Here is a 22,554-nt window from a genome sequence, read left to right on the forward strand (position 1 = left end):
GTAACAGTCCCTTTCACGCAGGGCTCATTTAAAAACCGCGACACGTTTATCATCTCAGGAAACAAACAGATCTGCAGCAGAAGAAACTTGAAACAACTTTATTGCTTTTTTTCTCTCGAATCATAAATAATGAGGTAACTACAGTGTACATACTTCAAAAATATAGAAACGACTGAACTGTACAAATAGTAATGTCCCCCACCCAGATGAATTTGTAGAAATCGCCACAGGATAACAAATACAAATGTGTTAATGCACGCCTCTGTTTCACCGGAAATCACTGACGGGATTTGCGTTTCACCTCAGAATCAGGACTCGGATCAAGTCAAGTGCAAAAACTTAAGAGGCTGAGCCTCCAGAACGGGCCCTGATGTCGGTGCTGTCCACAGACCCGCTTCACAGCTCCTCCATGCCTGTGGGTCTATAGCTTAATACAGCTTGGTACTGTGTCACCTTGCAGCAGTACAGTCATTCTTCAATACTTCTACACGAGACAAAGATCGATGTGTTCTGCATGATTCACAGGTGATTCTCTGTTCCCCATTGGACCGCCGTACTCGAAATGCTTACTAAGAGTGGAAAAGGTGGACAAACGCACACAAGAGAAGGGGGTTTGAGTGCAGGGGGAGGGGACCGCGACGTGGGGGTTGCCCAGGCCTTAGTGCTGGGGCCGCAGGTACTCCTCCGTGAAGCTCTCAAGTTGATTCTCCAGCTTTGAAGCCTTGTGTCTGAAACACAAAACGGCCTTCAGCGCTCTGTGTTCAACGATGTTTTATGTATTGCAACACATCCATGTAAGGCGCTTTGGGACAACTGTTGTGAAAGGCGCTATATAAAAATAAATTGAACTGAATTGTGTCTGGCTTCCCATCCTCCTCCATTAACCCCACAGTATGGTTCTGAAGTACCGGCCAATTCACAAGGATTTTAAAAGCAAATTAAATGTTCCAGAGGTCAGCTCTACCTGAGGGTCTTGGAGTGGCTCTGTACGGTCTCCAGCTGCTCGATCTTCTTGCTCAATCTGCTGATCTCCCCTTCTAGCTCCTTCTGGGTCAGGTCAACCTGCTGGCAGAGCTGCGCGAAGGTGGTGGCCATCTCCCTGCAGAGCGACAATAAGCAAACGGTCAGCACCTTACACTGAAAAAAAAACAGCAACCAGAACCACAGACATAAGGACACCCGTGCCAAGACGCAGCATGTTGACGTCCACTAGATGGCAGCACTCACTGCTGGACCTGGTGGCTACAGTTCGCACTGGTGAAGCTGACGATCATCTGCAGCTTCTCCGTGGCGTACTCCACAAACTGCCGCTTCAATGCCCTCTCTTTGGCTTTTGTGGTCCATGTCAGCTTCTCGTAGACGTAGAGCAGCCCATAAAGACTCACGGACAGGGCAATAAGCCTCCACCCAATCGTGCGCCAAACCTGCACCAAAACGACGGAGAGAGAGTATAAAACTCTTGAGTCCACTTCAGACCAACAAAATCCAATCTTCTGCATTCTGCGTAACTTTGATATCATTAATATTCCTTTTATGACACAAACGGAACTAATCCTCAAATGGGCGATCCGACCTTGGCCTGTTTCAGCACTCACCACTCCGCTAATGATGATCACGCTCATAGAAGCGCGGGAGGTCAGGGAAGCCAGACTGGTAGTTACTGACAACATCAGATCCTCCTGGGATGCAACTCGGTCCTGCATCTGGGGTCCCAGTGAGGCAGATGGGGTAGCAGCCAGCGATCGAGGAATCTACAGATATTACGAGACCAAAAAGGTAAGTCTTCTAGAAGCAGAGGCTGAAAGAATCATCGTATTCATAAGAGGAAAAGGCACACCTGGAAGTTCTGGTCCACCAACATCAGAGCACGTTTTGCGTTGGTTGGTCCGAGAAAGCGGTGCACAAGGGCCGTCCAGCCCAAGGAGAACTGAAACTCAATGTTCTCCTGGAAGTCCGAGCAGAGGGTGGCGCAGTTGAGGTCATAGCTGAGGTCAAACTTTCGGCAAGGGATCAGGCAGTGCAGCTCAGCCTGGACAGCAGAGGGCAGCAGAGGCTGCAAACGCTCTGACCGCAACATAACAGAGGGATCAGCCGGATATTCCTCTTATTACATTTTCTAAAGAATTTAAAACTTTACCCGACATCTTGCAGAAATACCTATCATTTCTTTCTGGGAGGACTGAAGAGAAGCGTTGACCGCATTGGAGCAGCGGAAAGACAGGTTCTTTCCCATGCCTTCCTCCACATGTTTCAGCAGGTCCTTGTGTTACAGAGTATCACATGGCACATCATAATTAATAATGCAGATAGATCTGCCATCTTCTGGGCACCGAGCGCAAGCTCTGACCCAAGGGACAAGTCACTACACAGAAACATTTACGTATCTTTCCATACCTCAAAAGGTCAAAATACTAATCAAAGTACTGCACAATTTTGTGAAAAGACCATTTAGTGTCAAAGTCATTTGGGGTTTTTCCTGTTTCATGACAAACACGGCCACCAGGGGGCTTCAAGGGAAAAGAGTAGCGCGACAGTCACTTGGCGGCAGGCTGACTCACGGTTTTATAGAGTTTTAACACATGTGGAGAGGAGTGGAAATCGGAGTTGAACTCATTGATGAGGACCGACAAGCGGCAGATTTCTTCCGCCATGGCGCTGGAAACCTGGAGAAGAGACGAGCAACAGTGTGACCTCCGGAGCTGAAGGGATGCTGCACATACATAATGGAGACCAAAGACAGAACAGGTAGCTGAGACCGGCTTAGCCGGCATGGAGGCCCAGGGCATGGAGGCCCAGCCTGAGATCGGCGCCAGCTTTACCTTGGATTCCACCTGCTCCGTCACTGCCTTAATCTTCTTCTTAATGTCCTCAGTTAGCAGGTTAAGCTGACTGCGGACAAACTCCAGTCTGTCAATGTGATATTCCCTGTCCTCCAGGGAATGGACTCTTAAACGTACAATAAAACACAGCATGACAATCAATCCCTGAGCGTCAAACACTTCGCTTCATGAATGTCTTATACATCAGCAAAATCATCATAATCCACACAGATATAAAGATGGAAAGGAACAAACATAGCAGCCACAGACTTTATTGTGGCACAAGGAGAGTGAACTCGGCTCAAACCGCTGGTGGACGCACCCCGGTCATGGCTGCCAGAGAATCTGTGCAGGACAGCCGCACACGAAGAGAGACCTACCTCTTCTCGGCGGATGCGATGTTGATGGAGTCCATGATGCCCTTGACGGTTTCAGTGATCTGCTTTGCCGTTATCGTGTGCTGCTCAAACTTTGTTTTCACTGCTGACTGCGAGATACACTCCTGCGAGGCCATAACGCATTACTGTGACGGAATCCGCCGGGCCAAAGACGGGGCGGCTGCCGACCTACCGCAGAGCGAGGCTCACACGCTCTCTTTCTTAATAAGGATGCAGAAACCAAAACAGAGCATAAACCATGGCCGTGACACAAATGAAGAATGTGAAGGGGGAAAAAATAAATAAATAACTGCGGCAGATCAGGAGCCGGATCCCAAAGGCTTCTCCCAAACTTCACAGCAATGTGTGTATTTGGTTACAAAAAATAATGAGAAATGAAAAATACACACAACTGATAAATAAACTATGCAGTCTCACCTGTTACATTATCAATATTAATACTCTTATTAATGATGGGACTGTTGCTTATAGGCACTGAAGTTTCCATTGGCAGCCAGCTATGGTTAAATTGATCCAATTTATTATCAGTTCTCTCCAGTTGCTCCATAAAGTCCATTATGAAATGAACATTTCCTCTTTTTATGCACATTGATGAGGCTGTACAGGCTGAAACTGGCGGGAAAATAAAACACGACGGAGAAACAGAAACGCCAACAAAATGCGGAAACAGACGAAGGAAAGGAAGACGAACGGAGGAAAATGAGCCCTCGCCCAAGTAAATCTAGACTTCAGCAATGAAGACACAGATTGGCTGAAGAAGGCACACCGGCTGGATGTGGAAGCCTGGCCAAGAGAGAGACTCAGAGACACCAGCAGGGTTAGACTGACCCCAAGAAAAGCAGACGGAGCCATAGAGACCATGAGGGAGCAGAAGATCATGGGAGATGATGCCTATGAGCCAGCAATCACCTCGGCCAACTAGATTTCTGTATCAGTGGAATAACTGAAATCATTGCTCATATGGTGGGCTGGTATAATGGTTTGTGTGTTAATCAAATGTAGCCACACATTTAATACTAGTTAAAATTTATACAAGCAAAACAGCAATGGAACTTGTCAAACTTGCTGGACAGAGGAAACATTAACCTGTGTATGATTTTCGAAAACACGCCATGCCACAGCATCGGAAACGCGTGGCTGACACTAAAAACCTCCCCATAAACTGGACTGCAAGAGGAGACACACCCTCTTCTGTTATCAACGGCTGCACTTGCCTCAAACGTCCTCTCAAAGTTCTGGAACTCCTTCAGCCGGTCCTGAAATCCTTCAGCTAAAGCCCCACCTGTAATGGACACAGCAGCCATATGAATGGGGGGGGGGGCTGTATGAGAGTGTGAGCAAATATGCCTCCTCAATCACCCAATCATTAATGTTCATCAACCGTCTATCCATTTAGGTGAGTGTGTTGAGCAAAATCAGCTAAACCAACATTCAAAGGTCCCGTCAGGTCAGCTGAAGCAACGTTTGTTTTGGCAGCGTGACAAAGTCAATATGACTGAAGCTCGCAGCCAAAGTGGCTTCAGATTCCTGCTTCCTAACAGCCGGCAGGGCTAGCATGCCGATTTGGGCCAAACCCGGAACCCCGCGCCCTTACCCGTCTCCGGCATGCCCTGGGCCCGCTGCATGCGGGAGTTGAGCACCTCTTTAGCGGACACGAAGAAGATGTGGTTGGGAGCCTGCTGGTGGTCCACCACGCCGAGCTCCTCCACCAGGAAGCTGATGCAGCGGTCCGTGTGCTGCTTGCGCACCTGTGGGGGCAGCGGGCTGCCCGTTATACTCGAGCGACACACGTGTACCAAGCCACGTTAACCATAAGCAGAGGCCTTACAGAGGACACACTCATCATGCCCTGCCTCTTTCTGCACTGCAAATGCAGCATATTACAGCCAGAAGATAGTGCCAGACTCACTATTCATTCAGTTTGACAGAGTAACCCATGGAAAAAATATAGGCTTCTATAGAACACGATGGCATTATTATTTGTTTCAGATGAAGAACCAGCAACAAGCTGGATGTATTCAATAATCAGATCAGTGAACATGGCACTGGGAGGCCTGCAGTGCCAGAGAGAAGGCAGGAGGAATGCCAGGTCACTGGGAGACAACACTGACTCGACGGAACCTAAGAATAATGACAGCAACAGTAAGTGGAAGACGAAGAAGAAAGAAAAGGAACAGCCAGAAGCATGTGATGGGAGGCTGGTATTTGGGTGGGGGGGGCAGCAATTTCGGCAGCTTCTGCTTCTGAGTGAGAGCTCTGTGCGCACATGCAGCTCCAACCGCACACTCACATCCTCCATGTACTCCGGCTCCGCGGCCGAAGCATCCCACCGGTTGTTTAAGATGAAGATGTTCGGCTTCGAAAGACGACTGTTCACCTTGTGGAAGAAGTGCTTCTCCTATTTAAAGGGGACAGACAGACACACGCAAACAGAATGGTGTCACTAAGAGGCGAAGGCGCCTGTGTGTGCAGCGGACACACCCCAGTCAGAGATCCATTTGCGTGAGGGGGTGCTGGCTATTTCCGTGCGGCACTGAAAAGGTCATCAAGCCGTCGCACTGGAAGGTCAGCGGCTGCTGCCCCAGGAAGACAGCGGGGGAGGGCAGCTGTAAGTACAGCAGCCTAGACTGGCTCCGGACACGCCAGACAGAGCAGGACAGCGTTCACGTTACTCTAATCCTGCGTCACCAGAGGAGTCATTCCCAGGAAGCCGAAACACAACAGATCAGAGATTTATTTTTCTCTCCCCTTTCTCAAGAACTAAAAGGCTGCAAGTTAAATATATACTCTCGCTTGTCCGAGAAAGAAAATACCACACAGTAGCTGGTGCGCTGAAGGTTCATTTTTAGCAGCTGGCTGAACTCGCCGAACCAGGACAGGACGCGGCACCAGTCACCCATGTAATATTAGAACCGCTGTGAGGCACGAGTTTTTTTATTTAGCAGATGCTTTTACCCAAAGCAACGGAGTTTTTGTTGAAAGAGCAGCATCAGCCAGTCCCTGGCGCAACTCGGGGTTATAACTAGCTTCTTAGGGGCCCAGTGGCGACATCACTCTCCCAACCCTGGGATCTGAACTTGCGACCTTCCGATCACAGGCACAGGGTCCAAACCCTCTGAACCACGAGCCACCCCAGGGCATGTGGCGACTCCTGTCTGCCGCCCTACTCACTGTGTTCATCAGCGTGGACTCCGAGTTCGCCACCAGCACGAAAACATCAGCATCCAGGCAGAACTTCTCGATCCAGCTGTCCAGCTGCGTCGTCACATCGGTCCCCGGGCTGCGGGGCAAGACCACCTGACGTGACTGAACCGGCTACCACGATTACGGAACACGCAGAGTCACAGACCCTTCGGAGACACACAGACACCGGGCCAGCTCAGGGACGCCCATGGAAAGGGACCGGCATCACTCAGCCTGCATAGTACCAGTGTATACTAACATTAAAATGGGCCACTGGTCATCTGCAAACTTCATACATCCATAAACATTAACGCCATTCTGAGTCATATCATCTAGCAGCCTGATCAACAAAGCAGATGCACTACAGACATATTACATTGATAACCTGAATATGGGACGGCAATCAGTTCAAAGGACACATACATTGCGGAGGAAGGTGCCTTAGGACTTGGGTAGGCCCAGAACGGCCTTTAATTAGCAGCACAGCTGAGTGTGAGAAAGGTGAAACCCACCACTGGATCCACTGGATCCTTACAGATGTGAAGTCCATCACTTTCTCTGGCAAATCCGCAGTGGAGCCTGATCTCAGATTTGTGGCTGAATCTCTACTGCCCGAGAATCAATTGGAGATACTAATTCGGAGCACAGATGCTCACTCTTTCACCTTACTGTACACACACCACAATGGTCACACACCTCCGCTGTTCCCGTGCTCGACGGTCCAGTACCTGTCCAGAAGAACCAGGTCATCCCTCAGCAGGGCACACTTCGTCTTGGGCCAGAAGACCTTCACCAGACAGCCGGCGTCCAGGCTCTCGTCCATGTGCAGAGCGTGGGCAAGCTGGTTCACTGTCTGCAAACAAGAGAAGCATCACATTTCTGATGTCAGCAGTCCAGGGAGCGATCCCCATTCTGTACCAGCATTTCACTACAGCGCCGCATATGCTTATATAAATATTTCAGCATATGCTTATATAAATGTTTACTGTAAATTACACGGGGGCAGCATGGTGGTGCAGTGGTTAGCACTGTTTCCTCACACCTCTGGGACCCGGGTTCGAGTCTCCGCCTGGGTCACATGTGTGTGGAGTTTGCATGTTCTCCCCATGTTGTCATAGGGTATCCTCCGGGTACTCCGGTTTCCTTCCACAGTCCAAAAACATGCTGAGGCTAATTGGAGTTGCTAAATTGCCCGTAGGTGTTCATGGCCGGCCCCCCATCCTGGGTTGTTCCCTGCCTCGTGTCCATTGCTTCTGGGATAGGCTCCGGACCCCCCGCAACCCAGTTGGATAAGCGGTTTGGAAAATGGATGGATGGATGCAAATTACACAATGAACTACCGCAGAACAGAATTATTGTTAATCAGCACCCAGGTGTCTGATATCACAGAAGATCTTACAACTGAGCCTTTCGGCTGAAAGCAATAAACTGAAACTCCTTTGAACTTTGTTAGCGTGTGCTGAAGGATTCGACCAAAGTCCTGTCCTCAGCAGACCGACCTCGCAGTCACAGTCAGCAGACGACAGAATTCACGCTCAGCGCTGGTCACAGGACCAAACAGATAACCAACAACTACTGTCACTGGGAGAACAGCTGATCACATGATCATATAATTCACTATATTCAGGTCTAAGGGTGATGACACATACGGCAACTTTTTGAGCAATGTTGATGGGCAATGTTGCTGACCAGTGTTGCTTGATCACTTTCCCATTGATATTGGATAACAAATTTCCATTTGAAAACCTGTTATTGGCAGTGGGCAGCTTTTCACAATCATCTAGTTCCAGACGAGTTGCCCTTTGTCTCACACCTGATTGGCAGTTACCCGGTAACATTGCTGAAAAGTTACCCTGTGCACCATCACCTTACTCTCTTTATGAGACCAGTGATCACCATGAAGCAGCAGAAGCTCCCAGAGCAGGCTGTACCTTGACACTCTTCTCCTCCTCCGAGCCCTCGGTCTTGAGGTAGGCCTTGTCCTCATCTGTGCCCTCGACGCTCAGGAAGCAGTTGGTGGTGTGTCCGATGCCACTGGGCAGGACCCGGTCCCGCAGCATGGCATTGATCACGGTGCTCTTGCCATTGCTCGTCCTTTGGGAATGAAACCAGGACACCGGAGGGCAATTAAATTAATTCTCTTTTGTTTTCCCCCAATTTAAATTCAGCTGATCTACTCAAAGCCGAAACTTGCTTTCAGTAAAATTACCAAAAATACTGAATATAGTCCAATGCCATGGGCAGACTTTTCGATGGACAGGTGCTCAAATGGAGTGGAGTGGCTTATGGTAACTTTTTCAGATCAGGGCAGGGCTCTCCCTTGACAAATTTTGCATAATCGTCAATTCTGGAGAATGACGTGGAGAAGGGGGGCACTTTTTCAACCCCCAGTCCTCCCCTCTTGCACGAGCACCATCATTTTCACAAAAGGTACACCACAAATACACAGTAATATGTAATATAAACATACTGCGCGCAAAGGCAACAAAACATAAGATATCCGACCTTCCAAAGAAGGCCACCTTCATATGCCTTCGGGCCAGCACTTCTCTGATGACTTCCAGCCTCCTGGCATAGTCCTGTATCTCTGCCTGCTGGGCCTCACTGGCAATCTGCTCCAGGCCCTCATTCTGACACGTTTCTAAAACAACCAAGCAGAGAAGGGCTCAGCCAAAGCAGAAACAAACCACTCTCTCTTACCGTTTAGCCAACAGTACACATTCACTCACCCTCAACAAACCCGGCGCCTTCTCTCACATAGGCAAGAATGTTCTCAAAAATGGTGCCGATCTTCTTTTTTGCCAACACGAAGTGCTTGAGTGGTGAAATGTCCTTCTGGTCCATGATAGCTGTGTAACACACTACAGACATATTAAGGGAAATATGCTTTTAACATGTGTTGACTGAAAAAGAAAAATAAATCTGAAAAGTGGAGCTTTTCAAATGAGCCTATTTCAATTCAATTCAATTAAATTAAAATTTGCAACTGCAAACTTCTTTCATGTTAAATAAAATATCACTTGATTGAACTCAATATGTATCCACCAACATTTTATAAAATCCAATTAAACCAATAATGTCATCAAAGTGTATCATCAATAATTTTACGATTTTTTGTTTTTGCTACTTGTAAACATTAAAACCCTTAACCCCTGAAAGTGCATAAACAACTAGTAAAATAAAAAGTAAATAACTTCATACAAAATGTACTTCAGTAACATTTAATTCTGTTATATTTTCTATAAATATTCCATGGCTTTTCTCTCTCATTTAAAGAGTGATAACACGGGACTTTAAGGCCATGCAGGGATACGGCGCAGCACTGCTTTTCATGGCCGCCAAGTCAGAAGGCCAGGAATACCCAACTCTGCTTTGCTTTTCCTCTAGATACATCAACACTGCGTAGTTAATCAATATACTGCAGTACTACATTCAGATCGCATATTATAAACGTACATACAGCCATGTTCATCCTGCTATGACAGCAGTGTCTGTTTTAAATGTCTTAAAACGTCGTATTACATAGTGGCTTATTTCCCCGTAAACTAGCTATGCTACACGCCAGACACTGGTTCACGTAAATCTTGATATTAAGTTTAAAAAGTATTAAACTAAAAGAAGATAGTTTCCCACTGTGAAAAGGGTGACTGAAGAAAATATTTCATATTCACGTTTCAGCACATGCCCCTAATTCCCGGGGTTCCTAAGCATGTCTTCGGTGTAATGATAAGAAGGGCGGCCTGACCAAAGCCCCCGTATTGCGGCGCTCTAAGAACGAGCCACCACCATACCCAGACCGATCCGAATGTACAAAAAATAACCATTAACCTTACCTTGATATTAGCTCACATTTATTTCGCTCTCTCCATACCAAAGACGGGGTGACATTTCCGGTTAAGCTGCAATCTTATTGGATGAAACGCTTTCGATTCTCTCATTCGCTCTCTCGGGCGAATCACTGACCGGCTGCTACCACGTGACCACCCAAGAGGGGTAACTGTCGGTCACCGTGGCCAAGTCGCCTGATTATCCCGGAGCAAAGGATAAAGCGAATGATTGGTTAATGAGATCCAATGAGGAGTCGCAGAAGGGCGACGCCACACCATTTACGGTCTCGCGCCAGTAGCGCTGAAGTTACATACATTAAAATGTTAGGGACCATCCACATATTTATGTTTTCTGCGTATCCTGGATAAAGCAGTGGTGTGAGACTGAAGCCTGCGCTAGGTAGCATGAGGCAGTGTAATTCTTGTATCCCTGTAACCTGAAGCAGAAACCCTTCGGTAATCTCAAAACAAAAAACTTATTTATTAATATATTTTTGTGAGAGAGAGAGAACAATGGTCCAGGGATACGATACACGATAATGAGATTTTTTTTGCTTGAGTAGCTTGTTTCAGTAACTTTGGATGGCTCACTTTTCAGTCGTTTAGCAAGGTTTCAGTTATTATAATTAAAGGTTAAATAATTTATTTTCTGTGGTAATTTCATCTTCTGCCACCATGCGGCAGTATTGTAAAATTATGGATCTCAGCCGCACAAATTGTAGCGATGTCACAGGCGTTTAAATAAAGTTTTTTGAAAAGGAGCGTTTTGATTACGACGGGCTGTGACGTCACTTACGTGCTCCGATGTCTACACGTGTCTTGTTACGGGATTCATGAGTTATACTGCTGTTCTGTAAATATATCTGAATATTCATTAAAAACTTTGTTTATAGCCAAAGGCTTTAACAACAACCGACATGGGCAAAAAGTTAAAAGTTGGAAAGACTAGAAAAGATAAATTCTACCACCTAGCGAAGGAGACCGGTGAGTTATAATAACTTGACAAGCTATCTGCGACTTTCTTGCTGGAAGGCGAATGCTGATTTAGTGCACTGTTAATAGATATGAAATCAATTTTTAATATTAGTTAAAATGTCACAGTGGAAATGTAGCCCTATAAAACAAGACATTTAATAACCTCAACATTACATTTGTGATACCGAACTGAATTCGACTAGTTGATTAGTCTTGAATAAAATCATTAACCTTCGTTTATGTAGTTGACTTCCTGTTCATTATTGGATATCCGACACGATTTTAGAATTTGACTTGGTAGAGAGAAAACATTTATATAGGGCTGTAGCAAAATGTGAAAACTGCACATTCCCATTTATAATGCTGCGCTCAAAACATGTTTGGCCATTTTTTGTCCAGGAGCTTATGGGAGGCCAACAATTCATAAGCTTACCCAAACACGACATAACCCGCCTCGATAGTGCAGCTGTACCCCTCCAATAGCGAACGGTAGCTGGATAGCGTGCATGACCCGACTCGATCACGTTGGTGGGCAATGGATAGCGATGGACAGTTAGATAGGTGGTGTCTGTCTTGGGTAGACTTATGACTGGTTTGAACCGCCATAGGAGCGTACATAGCTGAGGGGAGAATACCGAATGTAAGAGGTGGAGGCTGACAGCGTTGTTATGCTGAGTCTCACTGGGAAGATCACATTGCTTTGAGACTGACGTTGCCTTTGCTCTTTATTAACAGGTTACCGGTCTCGTTCCTCCTTCAAGCTCATCCAGCTCAACCGTAAATATCAGTTTTTGCAGAAAGCGCGGGCACTCTTGGATCTGTGTGCTGCCCCTGGGGGTTGGTCAGTAGTTCAATCATTAATGCAAATTCTGTATCTAGCAATTTATCCCAGTCTGATTTAAATGACATAAATATTTACTTGCTGGAAAGATTGACACTGTACAAAAGAGAACTTTTTTAGGAAAAAAAGTTCATTCAAGCTCGTAGACCAATATGGCTTGTACATTTTGATGATGCATCTTGTGAACAGTCTCTGTGTTAACTGCATTGTGTGCATTCTCACCATAGGTTGCAAGTGGCTTCAAAGTTCATGCCAGTTTCTAGCCTGATTATTGGTGAGTGCTGATTTTGAGGATCACTTTTTGTCTTTGGGTCCATATTGGATGTACAGTAGATTTTTTTGCAGATTTTCTAAAACGTAGGGATGCACAAAGATAAAAAAAAAAACGATGCCTCCTCTTGGTTGGATTCGCTTGAACCACCTCCCCAGGAGGTGTCATACATAGATGCCCGAAACACCTCAACTGGCCCCTTTCGATGCAGAGTAGCAGTGGCTCTACTTTGAACCCCTCCCAAATGTCCACGCTCCTCCCCGATGTCCAAGCTCCTCCCCCTATCTCTAAGGCTGAGCCCAGGCACCCTGCGGAGGAAACCCATGCAGCTGCTTGTATCTGCGATCTCATCCTTTCGGTCACTATCCAGAGCTCATGACCATAGGTGACGGTAGGAATGCAGATCAGCTCAGCTCTCTGTTATCCACGACAGGACAGTAAAGCTTCCGCATTACTGTTGATGCTGCACCAATCCACCCGTCGATTTTCCGCTCCCTTATTCCCTGACTTGTGAACAAGACCCTGAGATACTTAATCTCCTCCACTTGAGGCAACGACTCATCCCCCTCCAGGCGAGGGCAATCTATGCTTTTCTGATTGAGAACCATGGACTTGGAGGTGTTGATCCTCAGCCCCGGTCACGACACACTCATCTGCAAACCGCCCCAGTGCATGTTGCAGCTCGCAGCTGCACGATGCCAACGGGACGACATCATCTGCAAAACACGAAGATCTAATCCTGAAGACACCGAACCAGATCCCCTTTTCGGTTTGGCTACGCATGGAAATTTATGGAAAGTTATGAACAGAATCAGTGATAAAGAGTCCAACACCCACCGGGAACGAATCTGACTTATTGCTGGCATGGCGAACCAAGCTTTCGCTCCATTTGTACAGGGATCTGATGGCTTGCAACGACCCCGTACCTCATATTCATGAAACAGCCCCCTCAGGACCCCCAGAGGGACACGATCATAAGTCCACAAAGCACATGCAGGCTGGTTAGGCAAACTCGCATAAACCCTCCAGTATCCCTGTGAGGGTGAAGAGCTGGCCCAGTGTTATGCGGACAGGACAGAATCCACATCTTCCTTGATCTGAGGATCTTGATCTGTTTGACCAGTGGGCAGAGCCTCCTCTCTAGTACCCCGAGATAGACCTCCCCAAGGAGGCTGATGACTGTGATCCCCCTAAAGCTGGAACATCCTCCGGTCCCCTCTCCTTAAAGACTGAGTCCACTACCCCAGTCTGCCGGTCCAAAGACACTGTCCCCGACATCCACGTGGTGTAGAAGAGGCATGTAAGCCAATACAGCCCCACAACATCAAGAACTCATGGCAAATCTCATCCACCACTGAAGCCTTACTGCTTACTCACTGACACTGATACTACTTAAGGCTGTACGATGTCAAAAAATAATGTGTGATATTTCAGTTTTATAATATCGGGATAAATGATAATATTGAAACCCCCCCTACCACAGCACTATTTAAGAGAACCTGAACTTACAGTGCTGTCCATTGTTTTCCACAAAGACCAATAAACAATGGATCAATGGTATAATTATGATTTAAAAACATATAACTCTAAAACCTCTAAAGGATTTGTCACAAACTTGTTGTACTGCATACCATCTCAAAGTATTACGCTCACTGCCACTGTTATGACGTTGTGTCTGATATTGAGTAATAGGTTCTGTTATATTTTCTGCTCAGGGTTTATCGTTTGACATTTTCTCTCACCATGCTATCTGTAAAAATGTCTTTGCAGGAGTTGACCTGGTGCCAATCAAACCCATTCCCAACGTAGTCAGTCTCCAAGAAGACATTACCACTGAGAAGTGTAGACAGGTGAGTAGTGGCCGTGGAGTTCTGCGTACTGCCGCCATGGGAATTTGCATCAGTAAGAAGGTTGATCTGGCTCTTGTAAGAGAGAAATTTAATTTCGAGTTACGTCTGTGTCTATATTTACTGACAAGATGCTTGTCTGCTGTGCCTGTGTTTGCAAGGGAGGAAGCTGTTAGTTTCAGTTCTAGCAGATGCAACAGAGGGCAGCAGAAATGCTTATGCTGGGGAGCATGTGAAGCAGCTTGAATCTGTGATAGCACCTTAGAAGAGGAAAATGCATGTGTAATATCATACAGTGCATTATTTTAATACAAATTAAATGTAATTACACTAAAGCTGGGACAGCAGAACAGAATGTGGTGATTTGTAAATTTACGTTGACTTGTATACTAACAAAAACTGTATAAACGCATTTCATGGTATTTCAGTATTTCATGGTTTACCTAAACGGCTGGGTTGTTTTTTTAAAGACATTTGTTGGATAAGTAGACACACATTTTTGGTGCCCACTGGGCAATATCCAGGTAAATTAATTTAACATCCTCGGAATAGTCATATATTGCATGGAACATACTTATAATGACTCATTAACATTGCAATCCTCGTTTGAAGATTGATGGATGGATGGATGGAGATACAGTGCAGTTCAGCACAATAGATGCCATTTGAAATATGTATGTACAAAATGCACTAAAATTATAATTGAACTTCTTGTCTAAACTGGGGATTCTGTGATTCCTGGATTTTACTGCCGTAGCGTTAACGTTGCTTGTGAAGATCCTTTGTGTTGCAGTGTTTATGGGCTTAATGGAAGCTGTTTAGTTGTGGTTGACCTGCCTTGTGTCTGATAGGCCCTCCGGAAGGAGCTGCAGACATGGAAGGTGGATGTCGTTCTGAATGACGGTGCACCTAATGTTGGGGCTAACTGGGAGCATGACGCCTTCTCTCAGGGTAATCACCTCCGCTGACAGAATTTGGGGAGTTTATGGTGTAGCTCAACACAACTGAAAGTGGATCTCATTGCAGCTCTACTTCGTTGTAAATAATAAAGGGTGTGTAGCAGGTATTGTTTCAAAGTCAAAACAATGGCCAAATGTCTCCTGATGCATGGGATTCTGTTCCCTTTTTCACGGCATAATTAGTTCTTTTTCCTGTTCTCATGGACGTACGTCGGCCCTCTTGCCATTTCCTCTCCCCCAACAGCTCATCTCACCCTCATGGCCCTCAAGCTGGCTTGTGACTTCCTGGCCAAAGGAGGCAGCTTTATTACCAAGGTCTTCCGCTCCAAGGATTACCAGCCACTGCTCTGGATCTTCCAACAGTTCTTCAAGAAGGTGCAGGCCACCAAGCCCCAGGCCTCACGGAATGAGTCTGCGGAGATTTTCGTGGTCTGCCAGGGTACGCCATGATTTATTTTTGCCTCCAACTGCACTTGTGGTTCCATTTTCTTCAGCAGGTTTCTCCCTCCGACGTCTTTAGGTTACCTGGCTCCAGATAAAATTGACAACAAATTCTTTGACCCAAAACATGCCTTCAAGGAGGTGGACGTTCAAGCCAAGACTGTGAAGGAGCTGGTTCCGCTGAAGAAACCTAAGGTAGGTTTCTGTGGGGGGGGCGATTTTTGACCATCTGGTGCATATAAACGTTTCCAGTCTAACGACACTTGTCCTTCTAGGCTGAGGGTTACGCCGATGGTGACCTGACACTGTATCACACCTTCTCAGTCACAGAGTTCCTTAAAGCTGAGAACCCAGTGGACTTCCTGAGCAAAGCCAATGAGGTAAAGACCTCGGAGCAGTTTAGTGCACATGGTATTTACACTATTATAAATGGCAATATGGTCTATGATTCCAAGTTTTCTTTCCATTCATGACCTTTTAAAGATCACCTTTGACAACGCTGAGTTGACCTCTCACCGAATCACAACCAATGAGATCAAAGAATGCTGTCGTGACATTAAGGTCCTGGGCCGCAAAGAGCTTCGGTAGGCATCGACCGCCCTCTGCTCGCCTCCTGCTGCTCTGCAGTTGCCCCTGGGATGCCGTGAGCCGTCCCCACAGCTTGACACGCAAACCGCTTTTGTTTCCTGCCATTTCTGACTCAGACTTCTGCTGAACTGGAGGGGAAAGCTCAGGAAATTCCTGGCCAAAAAACTGAAGGAAGAAGCTAAGGAACTTGAACAGGATATGAGGTACTTAAGTTAGTTTGTTGTTTGTAGCACATCATTACCCATCTACAGATTTTATCTTTGCGTGTGTGTGAATGTCCTCCACATGCATCTGGCTGAAAACGTCAGTGCATGTCATGAAACCACATCCATGTTCATTGTTGGTGTTGATAAGGCTAAAACTGCAGCACTTGCTATCTTGGTCCCTGATGTCACTCATAAGTGATGTGATCGACATAGTGAGCAGATATACTTAACCCACATGGTTTTGGTGTTTTTGTGGGGAGGGAGCTGTTGAAGGGCTTGAAAAGCTTGCATATAAATTGAAAAGCTTTTATATTTTTTATATATATATATATATATATATATATATATATATATATATATATATATATATATATATATATATATATATATATGTGTGTATGTGTTCAGTGAAGCACCTTAGCCTCAAGCGTAACCTGACTGGCACCTTCCACTATTTTATCCATCACTTTAAGGTCTTTGCTACTTTATAATGCTTTGTTAACAACAATTTAGCATTTATGAAGTCGCCCTGTGATATCTTTTGTGATGGACCTCCTCAGCTTCAGCTCCAGTGATGAGGAGGATGATGCTGAGAAGCAGAGCAAGAAGGAACCTAAGAAGAGCACAGAGGAGGATGAGGAGGAGGAGGAGATGGCGAAGAGACTGGCTGAGCTCAAAGAAGAGGAGGTGGCTGAGCTGCGGAGGTTGGTCTCCCGCTGCCTGGCTTCGCGTTTCCGGCCTTCATGCTTTCCATGTGCTTAGTGCTGCGAGTCCTTCTCCAGGAGATGCGGACATGAAGTTTACTCAAAGTTTATAGACCTGTGACCTGGGAAACGTAACGGGGCACACCAAGAATCAGATGTAGCTGCTGATTAAGTGGACCAATTTCTGTTTACAGAAAGAAGAAGAAGTTGCTGAAGGAGCGGAGGAAGCAGAGGGAAAGAGTGGAGCTGAAGATGGACCTGCCCGGTGTCTCCATCGCCGACAACAACGACTCCTCCATGTTCTCCCTCAACACAATCAACAAAGCCAAAGTAAGCCCAGTGCATGCTGGGAGTCCGAACAAGCCGGGCTTGCGGGAGGCTGTAATGCTGGATCAGAGTCCCTTATTGACTGATCCATTACCTCCCCATGCTGCTAGACGTTTTTACAATCCACTATCCATGGTGGTCCTGTAGAGTGAAGGCGGCCATTACTGCGATGGCATCTCCACACAGGCGTACACGGCATGTGAACGGCAGCTGTCAAAAAGTGTCATTTTTCTGCTTTTTGCCTGTAATGTACACTTACCGTTACTTTAACTAACATCAGGGAGAACTTCTGCTGTCATCGGATGCTCAAACAGCAGTGGAAAAGTCCATGTTTGGAGAGAGAGCGAGTGCAGGACACACAAGCCTTTGCGACACAAAGTGATTCTCTAATAGGGCTGGGCGGTATTTCGAAGTTTTACGATATATTGATATACTTTCAGAATGAGACATAGGATGACAGAATTAACTTTGATATCGATATACTTTTATTGTGAGGTAAAATTAGAAGTTTTTTTTATTGAAACCAATAGTATTCCTTCCTGGCTGTAAATGACTAGAGAGCCTTGGTTGTGACATTGCACAGAACCCCTGAATTCACAGCTACTTCACTCTCTCTGTGCGACCTGTAGTTGGCTTTTTGTCGCTTTTCACAGGCCAGACGATTAAACAAATCCTGTTAAATAACTATGAAAACATAAACTTGTTTTTTTACAGATACTCAGGTTTACCCCTTATTTGTACTGTAGAAATTACTTTGGGCTGGACCATAAGGAAAAGATTATAGCTGGGGGAGGCATCTTAGAGCAGGCCACCCTGCCACAGAATGCCCCCCCCTGTCTAACTCTGGCTGGGAAGATCCCACATGCACCAAACTTGCACCAGATATTCAGATTTACCCCTTATTTGTACTGTTGTATTTTATTGATATAATGGTTAGATTATGCTAGCTCGCTAGTACAGTGTATGTCGCATGGTGAAGTGTTTTTTCCCCTCTATTCTCTGGTTATTGTCATATCCAGTATCTGACTAATTTGGAAAAATCGAGTAATGTGAAGATCGCCTTCCATATGAGGTGCCCTGATCAGTAACTGGGGGCCGCTGTCGAACGTCGTCGTTCCAGCTATTCACGCTGCTGTCATTGTCCGTCGCTGTCAGCTACAAACTACCACCCCCCTGTAAGACACAGCATCAATACCCAACCTGGATTTCAGCAGATCCCACCAGCAGTTAATGGAAAGCCTTTCCAGAAAAGTACAGGCTGTTATAGCAGATAAGGGCTAACCACCTTCATATGAATACCCCTGGTTTCAGAATGAGCTGTTGGACAAGCTGGTGTCCACATATTTTTGCCATATAGTGAATATCCGTATGTTTAATGCATTTTGCACTTGTGTGGTCTCCTACACGGTCTGTCTTGTGTCCACGTAGCGTCCTGTTCCTGGGGGATTGTTTTCTTTCTGCTGTATGCTGTGCTCATCCAGGGCTTGGACTGAGCAGGTTCGTGTCACGGTTGCTCCACAGGCGCTGAGTGAGTTTTCCCGGGGAGACATGAAGGCTGCGGACGCAGCTGTCGACGAGGATGACCGGGATGACGACGTGTACCTGTCCGAGGGCGAGAGCGACAAGATGTCCTTGGCGTCTGACCTGGACCCTGACGACCTGGAGGATATTGAGCAAAGACAAAAACAAATGGACACAAAGAAGGGGAAGAAAAAGTACCAGTCCTTTTGTTATTGACCCCCATCTTTCCGTACGTATGGGGTCATGCTGATCTGTCTAAACATGGCCACCTCTCTCGTTGCAGAGTGTCTTTCAATGTGGAGGAAGAGGAGGAGGAAGGGCAGGGCAATGAACTGCTGGTGGATCTGGAGGGGAAAGATGAAAAGAGGGATTCTGAGACCAGCCTCTGGTTTAGCAAGGTCTTGCACAGATGGGCGTTTGCCTTCGTTTTTATTAATATTTTATCGATTTTTAATCCACTCACCTACCAGAGTGGCAGTGTGATGGTTCCTTGGCTCCTCCCACACAGGATATCTTCTCTGAGCTGGACCTGGACGCCGACGCCGACAGTGAGATCCGACAGGCACAGAGGCTGCAGTGCAGGCCGTCCGGCGGTGAGTGCAGCCGACGGCGCCGGATCGAGCTCCGCTGTCTCATTGGCCCAGGGCTCCAACCTACACCTGCCTCTGTGCTCACAGATAAAAGCAGGAAGCGGAAGGCGTGGGAGGAAGAAGCTGCAGCAGAACAGGAGGCGATAGAGGAGGCGGGGCCTTCACAGAAGGCGGAGGAGAGCGAAGGGAGCGGCAGCGACTCTGACGACAGCAGCGATGACGAGAGGTCAGAGGGCCCTGCTTCCGCGAGAACTGAGCTCCCCTGCAGGGCAGCAGAATAACTATTTCTAATGTCCAGATGAGATTAAACTTTTCTTGTGCTAAGTACAGGAATGGAGCCAATGAAATACAGTCACCATCTGACCATGTACAAATAAGATATATACAAATACAATAAGCTATACATTAATTATGAATATGTGTAAATTATGGTTTCGTGCTGTGGTAGAAAAATTATAAATCAACCTCTCTGATAAAACAGAGAATCACTTAAATCACCAGAATAAAAGTCTGGACCTCTGAGTTTGGTGACTAAAGAAAATCTCTCTTATTCCAGACACAGGAGTTGGGTACCTTTAAAATATGATACATTCTTAATGGTAAATGCCAATTCAAAGCCCAAAGTTGCCAGATGTTTAATTCAAACCCCTTGCATCACCAGCATCTGCTGACAAGGAAGAGCCTTGTGTTGATGAGCTGGTGTCCTTGCAGGGAGATCGCCCAGATGAAGAAAGCTTCTGGGAGGCTGGCTGGAGCCGCTGGGACTGAAGATGATGGGGACTTCCAAGTGGTACCAGTGGAGAGCACAAGTGAGTCTCCGTGGGTGGTGGGGCGTGCTTGGAGAGGGTGCTCTCACGGAAGGGGCCGCCTTGTCAGCTTTTGGGGTTTATCGGGGCCGTCCTTCTCTTCCACAGGTAAACGTGCTCGGATCCTAGACCCCGAAGGCCTGGCGCTCGGCTCTCAAATAGCCACGTCCAAGAAGAAGGAGAGGGACCTCATTGATGGCTCCTTTCACAGGTGAGACCTTCTCATGTTTCACTGCACTTGTCATCTGCTTACTCTCCGCATGCGGACCTGGGGCAGCCCAGTTTAAGCCTGAGTAACTCGTCCTTCAGAGTTTGTTTTCAGATCAGAACTTATCGCCATACATTTTTCCCGTTACTATTTCTCCTTTATTTCTCATGTTGATAGAAGGTCAGTTTTAATTTAGCAGAACTCATGTTGTGTACTGGAGTCACCCTTGAGATTTACTTTTGATTTGTGTACATCTGGGGTAGGGACAAAATAAAATAATCGATTTTCCGAAATAAAGTATTTATAAAGCCTCCTCTCCACACGCACCCACCCACCCACACGCAGAAGCACACAAACACCAAGTGAGCCATTGAAATATTTTTAGCCAAAAGACAAATGAGAGAGCATGAAAAAAATACACACCGATAAACCATTACACACACACACACATACTACGTGGAATTTATCAGCGGTTTTACGAACATCACGAGTCATCTAAATACATCTGCTGCGGCAGTTTAGACTTTTCACACCTCAGGCTGCCTCAAAAGGTGTTACTTTAGTGGTGAAGAAGTGTGGCCGCAGTAAGCTGCAGTGCACACCTGCCAGTACATGCAGTGTGTTTTTGCACACAATGTCGATAATCGCCAGTCACTGTCAGGTATCAGCACCAGGTTAGCGATAATCTGATATCGGTTTCATACTGCAATATCACACAAGCCTAGTCCTGGAGCATTACGAACTGGATCTGGGGTACAGCTTATTTACATAACAAAGGTTGGCTTTGTTAGGGGACAAGGACGGCTGAGCCTGAAGACCGGACTGCCTGTCAAATAAGGTGTCTGTGTCTAAGACTTCGCGTTTCATGCCACGCGCCCCCAGGTTCGCCAACTCAGAGGACATGTGCGACATCCCCGAGTGGTTATTGGAGGACGAGAAGAAACACCGGCGCAAGCCAGTGCCAGTGACCCCCGAGATGGTGGAGGAGTACAAGCAGCGCTGGAAGGAGATCAACGCCCGGCCCATAAAGCGCGTGGCGGAGGCGAAGGCTCGCAAGAAGAGGAGGGTGAGGAGGAGCAGAGGGAGTGGAGGGGGGCAGGATTGTGACAGAATAGGGGGTGGAGGGGAGACGAGGACTGGGCCCATATCAGGCATGGTGAAGGTCACAGTCTGACTGGTACGTCTGTGTGTCAGATGCTGAAAAAGATGGAACAGGTGAAGAAGAAGGCGGAGGTTGTGGTGAACACCGTGGACATTTCCGAGCGGGAAAAGATGGCTCAGCTGAAAAGGTGGGTGCCGCTTTCGCCAGAACATTCCTGAGCACATACGCGGATGTTTAGTCTCGTGTCTGCAATTGGCAAGTTCTGCGACTCGTCAGCCCTTCATTTCCATTCTCTCTCCTCGTCAGTATTTACAAGAAGGTGGGCATCGGGAAGGAGAAGCGGGAGGTGACCTACGTGGTGGCCAAGAAGGGGGCCGGCAGGAAGGTCCGGCGACCCGCAGGCGTCAAGGGATTCTTCCGCGTCGTGGATGGGAGGATGAAGAAGGACATGAGGGGCGAGAAGAGGAAGGAGAGGCGTGGAGGGGGGAAGGGGGGCAAAGGGAAGAAGGGGGGGAAGGGAACAAAGGCAGGGAAAGGGCATGCAAACAAGAAGTAACCCACCCCCCATGTCTGCAGTGTACAGAGGACAACAAGAGAGTGGAACTACGAGGCTATAGAGCCCCTCAGCATGGCTTGCTGGGACATGACACTTTGAGCAAGAGCACAAACTCTACTTGTCTTCTTGCCCCTGACGGTACCCCTAAGAGACCGGGTGATCGTTCCCCGTTTGCCTGACTCTCCGAGTCTTAGTCTCGTAACTGAGTGCAGTCAGTGTTATGAGTTTGTATGCTGGGTTTATGATGCATTGAAATGTCCTCCTCATTCATGCGGCCTGTCGGCCTGGTCTTCAGCTGTAAATTCTTTCTTAACAACTCAAACAATAAACTTCTCTTTTACATGAATTACTCTTTCTTTAAGCAATACAATGTATCATTTCATGG

At 46.8% G+C, this 22,554-nt stretch overlaps 2 protein-coding genes across 5 annotated transcripts; one reads left to right on the plus strand and one right to left on the minus strand.

Annotated features, from left to right (window-relative positions):
* Nucleotides 1-83: 83 nt before the first annotated feature.
* Nucleotides 84-10,387, minus strand: mfn1b (mitofusin 1b). Of its 4 annotated transcripts, none has more exons than XM_048976971.1 (18): nt 10,234-10,387; nt 9,130-9,261; nt 8,906-9,041; nt 8,332-8,494; nt 7,129-7,253; nt 6,389-6,497; nt 5,508-5,615; nt 4,812-4,965; nt 4,432-4,499; nt 3,200-3,321; nt 2,820-2,946; nt 2,559-2,663; nt 2,158-2,260; nt 1,838-2,064; nt 1,596-1,751; nt 1,228-1,424; nt 965-1,099; nt 84-728 (listed from the first exon to the last, which is right to left on the minus strand). In XM_048976971.1, the coding sequence occupies exons 2-18, from the start codon at nt 9,242-9,244 to the stop codon at nt 659-661; spliced, it is 2,220 nt and encodes a 739-aa protein (XP_048832928.1). In that variant the 5' UTR covers nt 9,245-9,261; nt 10,234-10,387; the 3' UTR covers nt 84-658. The 4 variants fall into 4 exon arrangements, with proteins under 4 accessions (XP_048832928.1, XP_048832930.1, XP_048832929.1 ...); XM_048976973.1 differs by having other exon boundaries at nt 9,130-9,249; nt 10,234-10,368; XM_048976972.1 differs by lacking the exon at nt 10,234-10,387 and adding an exon at nt 10,072-10,223.
* A 148-nt stretch (nt 10,388-10,535) lies between these two features.
* ftsj3 (FtsJ RNA 2'-O-methyltransferase 3) lies at nt 10,536-22,515 on the plus strand. The gene is made up of 22 exons (XM_048976970.1): nt 10,536-10,683; nt 11,121-11,211; nt 11,938-12,043; nt 12,271-12,317; nt 14,085-14,164; nt 15,013-15,112; nt 15,365-15,559; nt 15,641-15,756; nt 15,837-15,941; nt 16,045-16,145; nt 16,266-16,352; nt 16,916-17,059; nt 17,254-17,389; nt 18,908-19,101; nt 19,191-19,305; nt 19,416-19,500; nt 19,585-19,723; nt 20,209-20,306; nt 20,412-20,514; nt 21,394-21,577; nt 21,706-21,800; nt 21,920-22,515. Exons 2-22 carry the CDS (start codon nt 11,145-11,147, stop codon nt 22,167-22,169), a joined length of 2,547 nt encoding a protein of 848 aa, XP_048832927.1. The 5' UTR covers nt 10,536-10,683; nt 11,121-11,144; the 3' UTR covers nt 22,170-22,515.
* Nucleotides 22,516-22,554: the final 39 nt, after the last annotated feature.

This window comes from Brienomyrus brachyistius, chromosome 15 (genome assembly GCF_023856365.1).
Source record: "Brienomyrus brachyistius isolate T26 chromosome 15, BBRACH_0.4, whole genome shotgun sequence".
In the NCBI taxonomy this organism is placed as follows: domain Eukaryota; kingdom Metazoa; phylum Chordata; class Actinopteri; order Osteoglossiformes; family Mormyridae; genus Brienomyrus; species Brienomyrus brachyistius.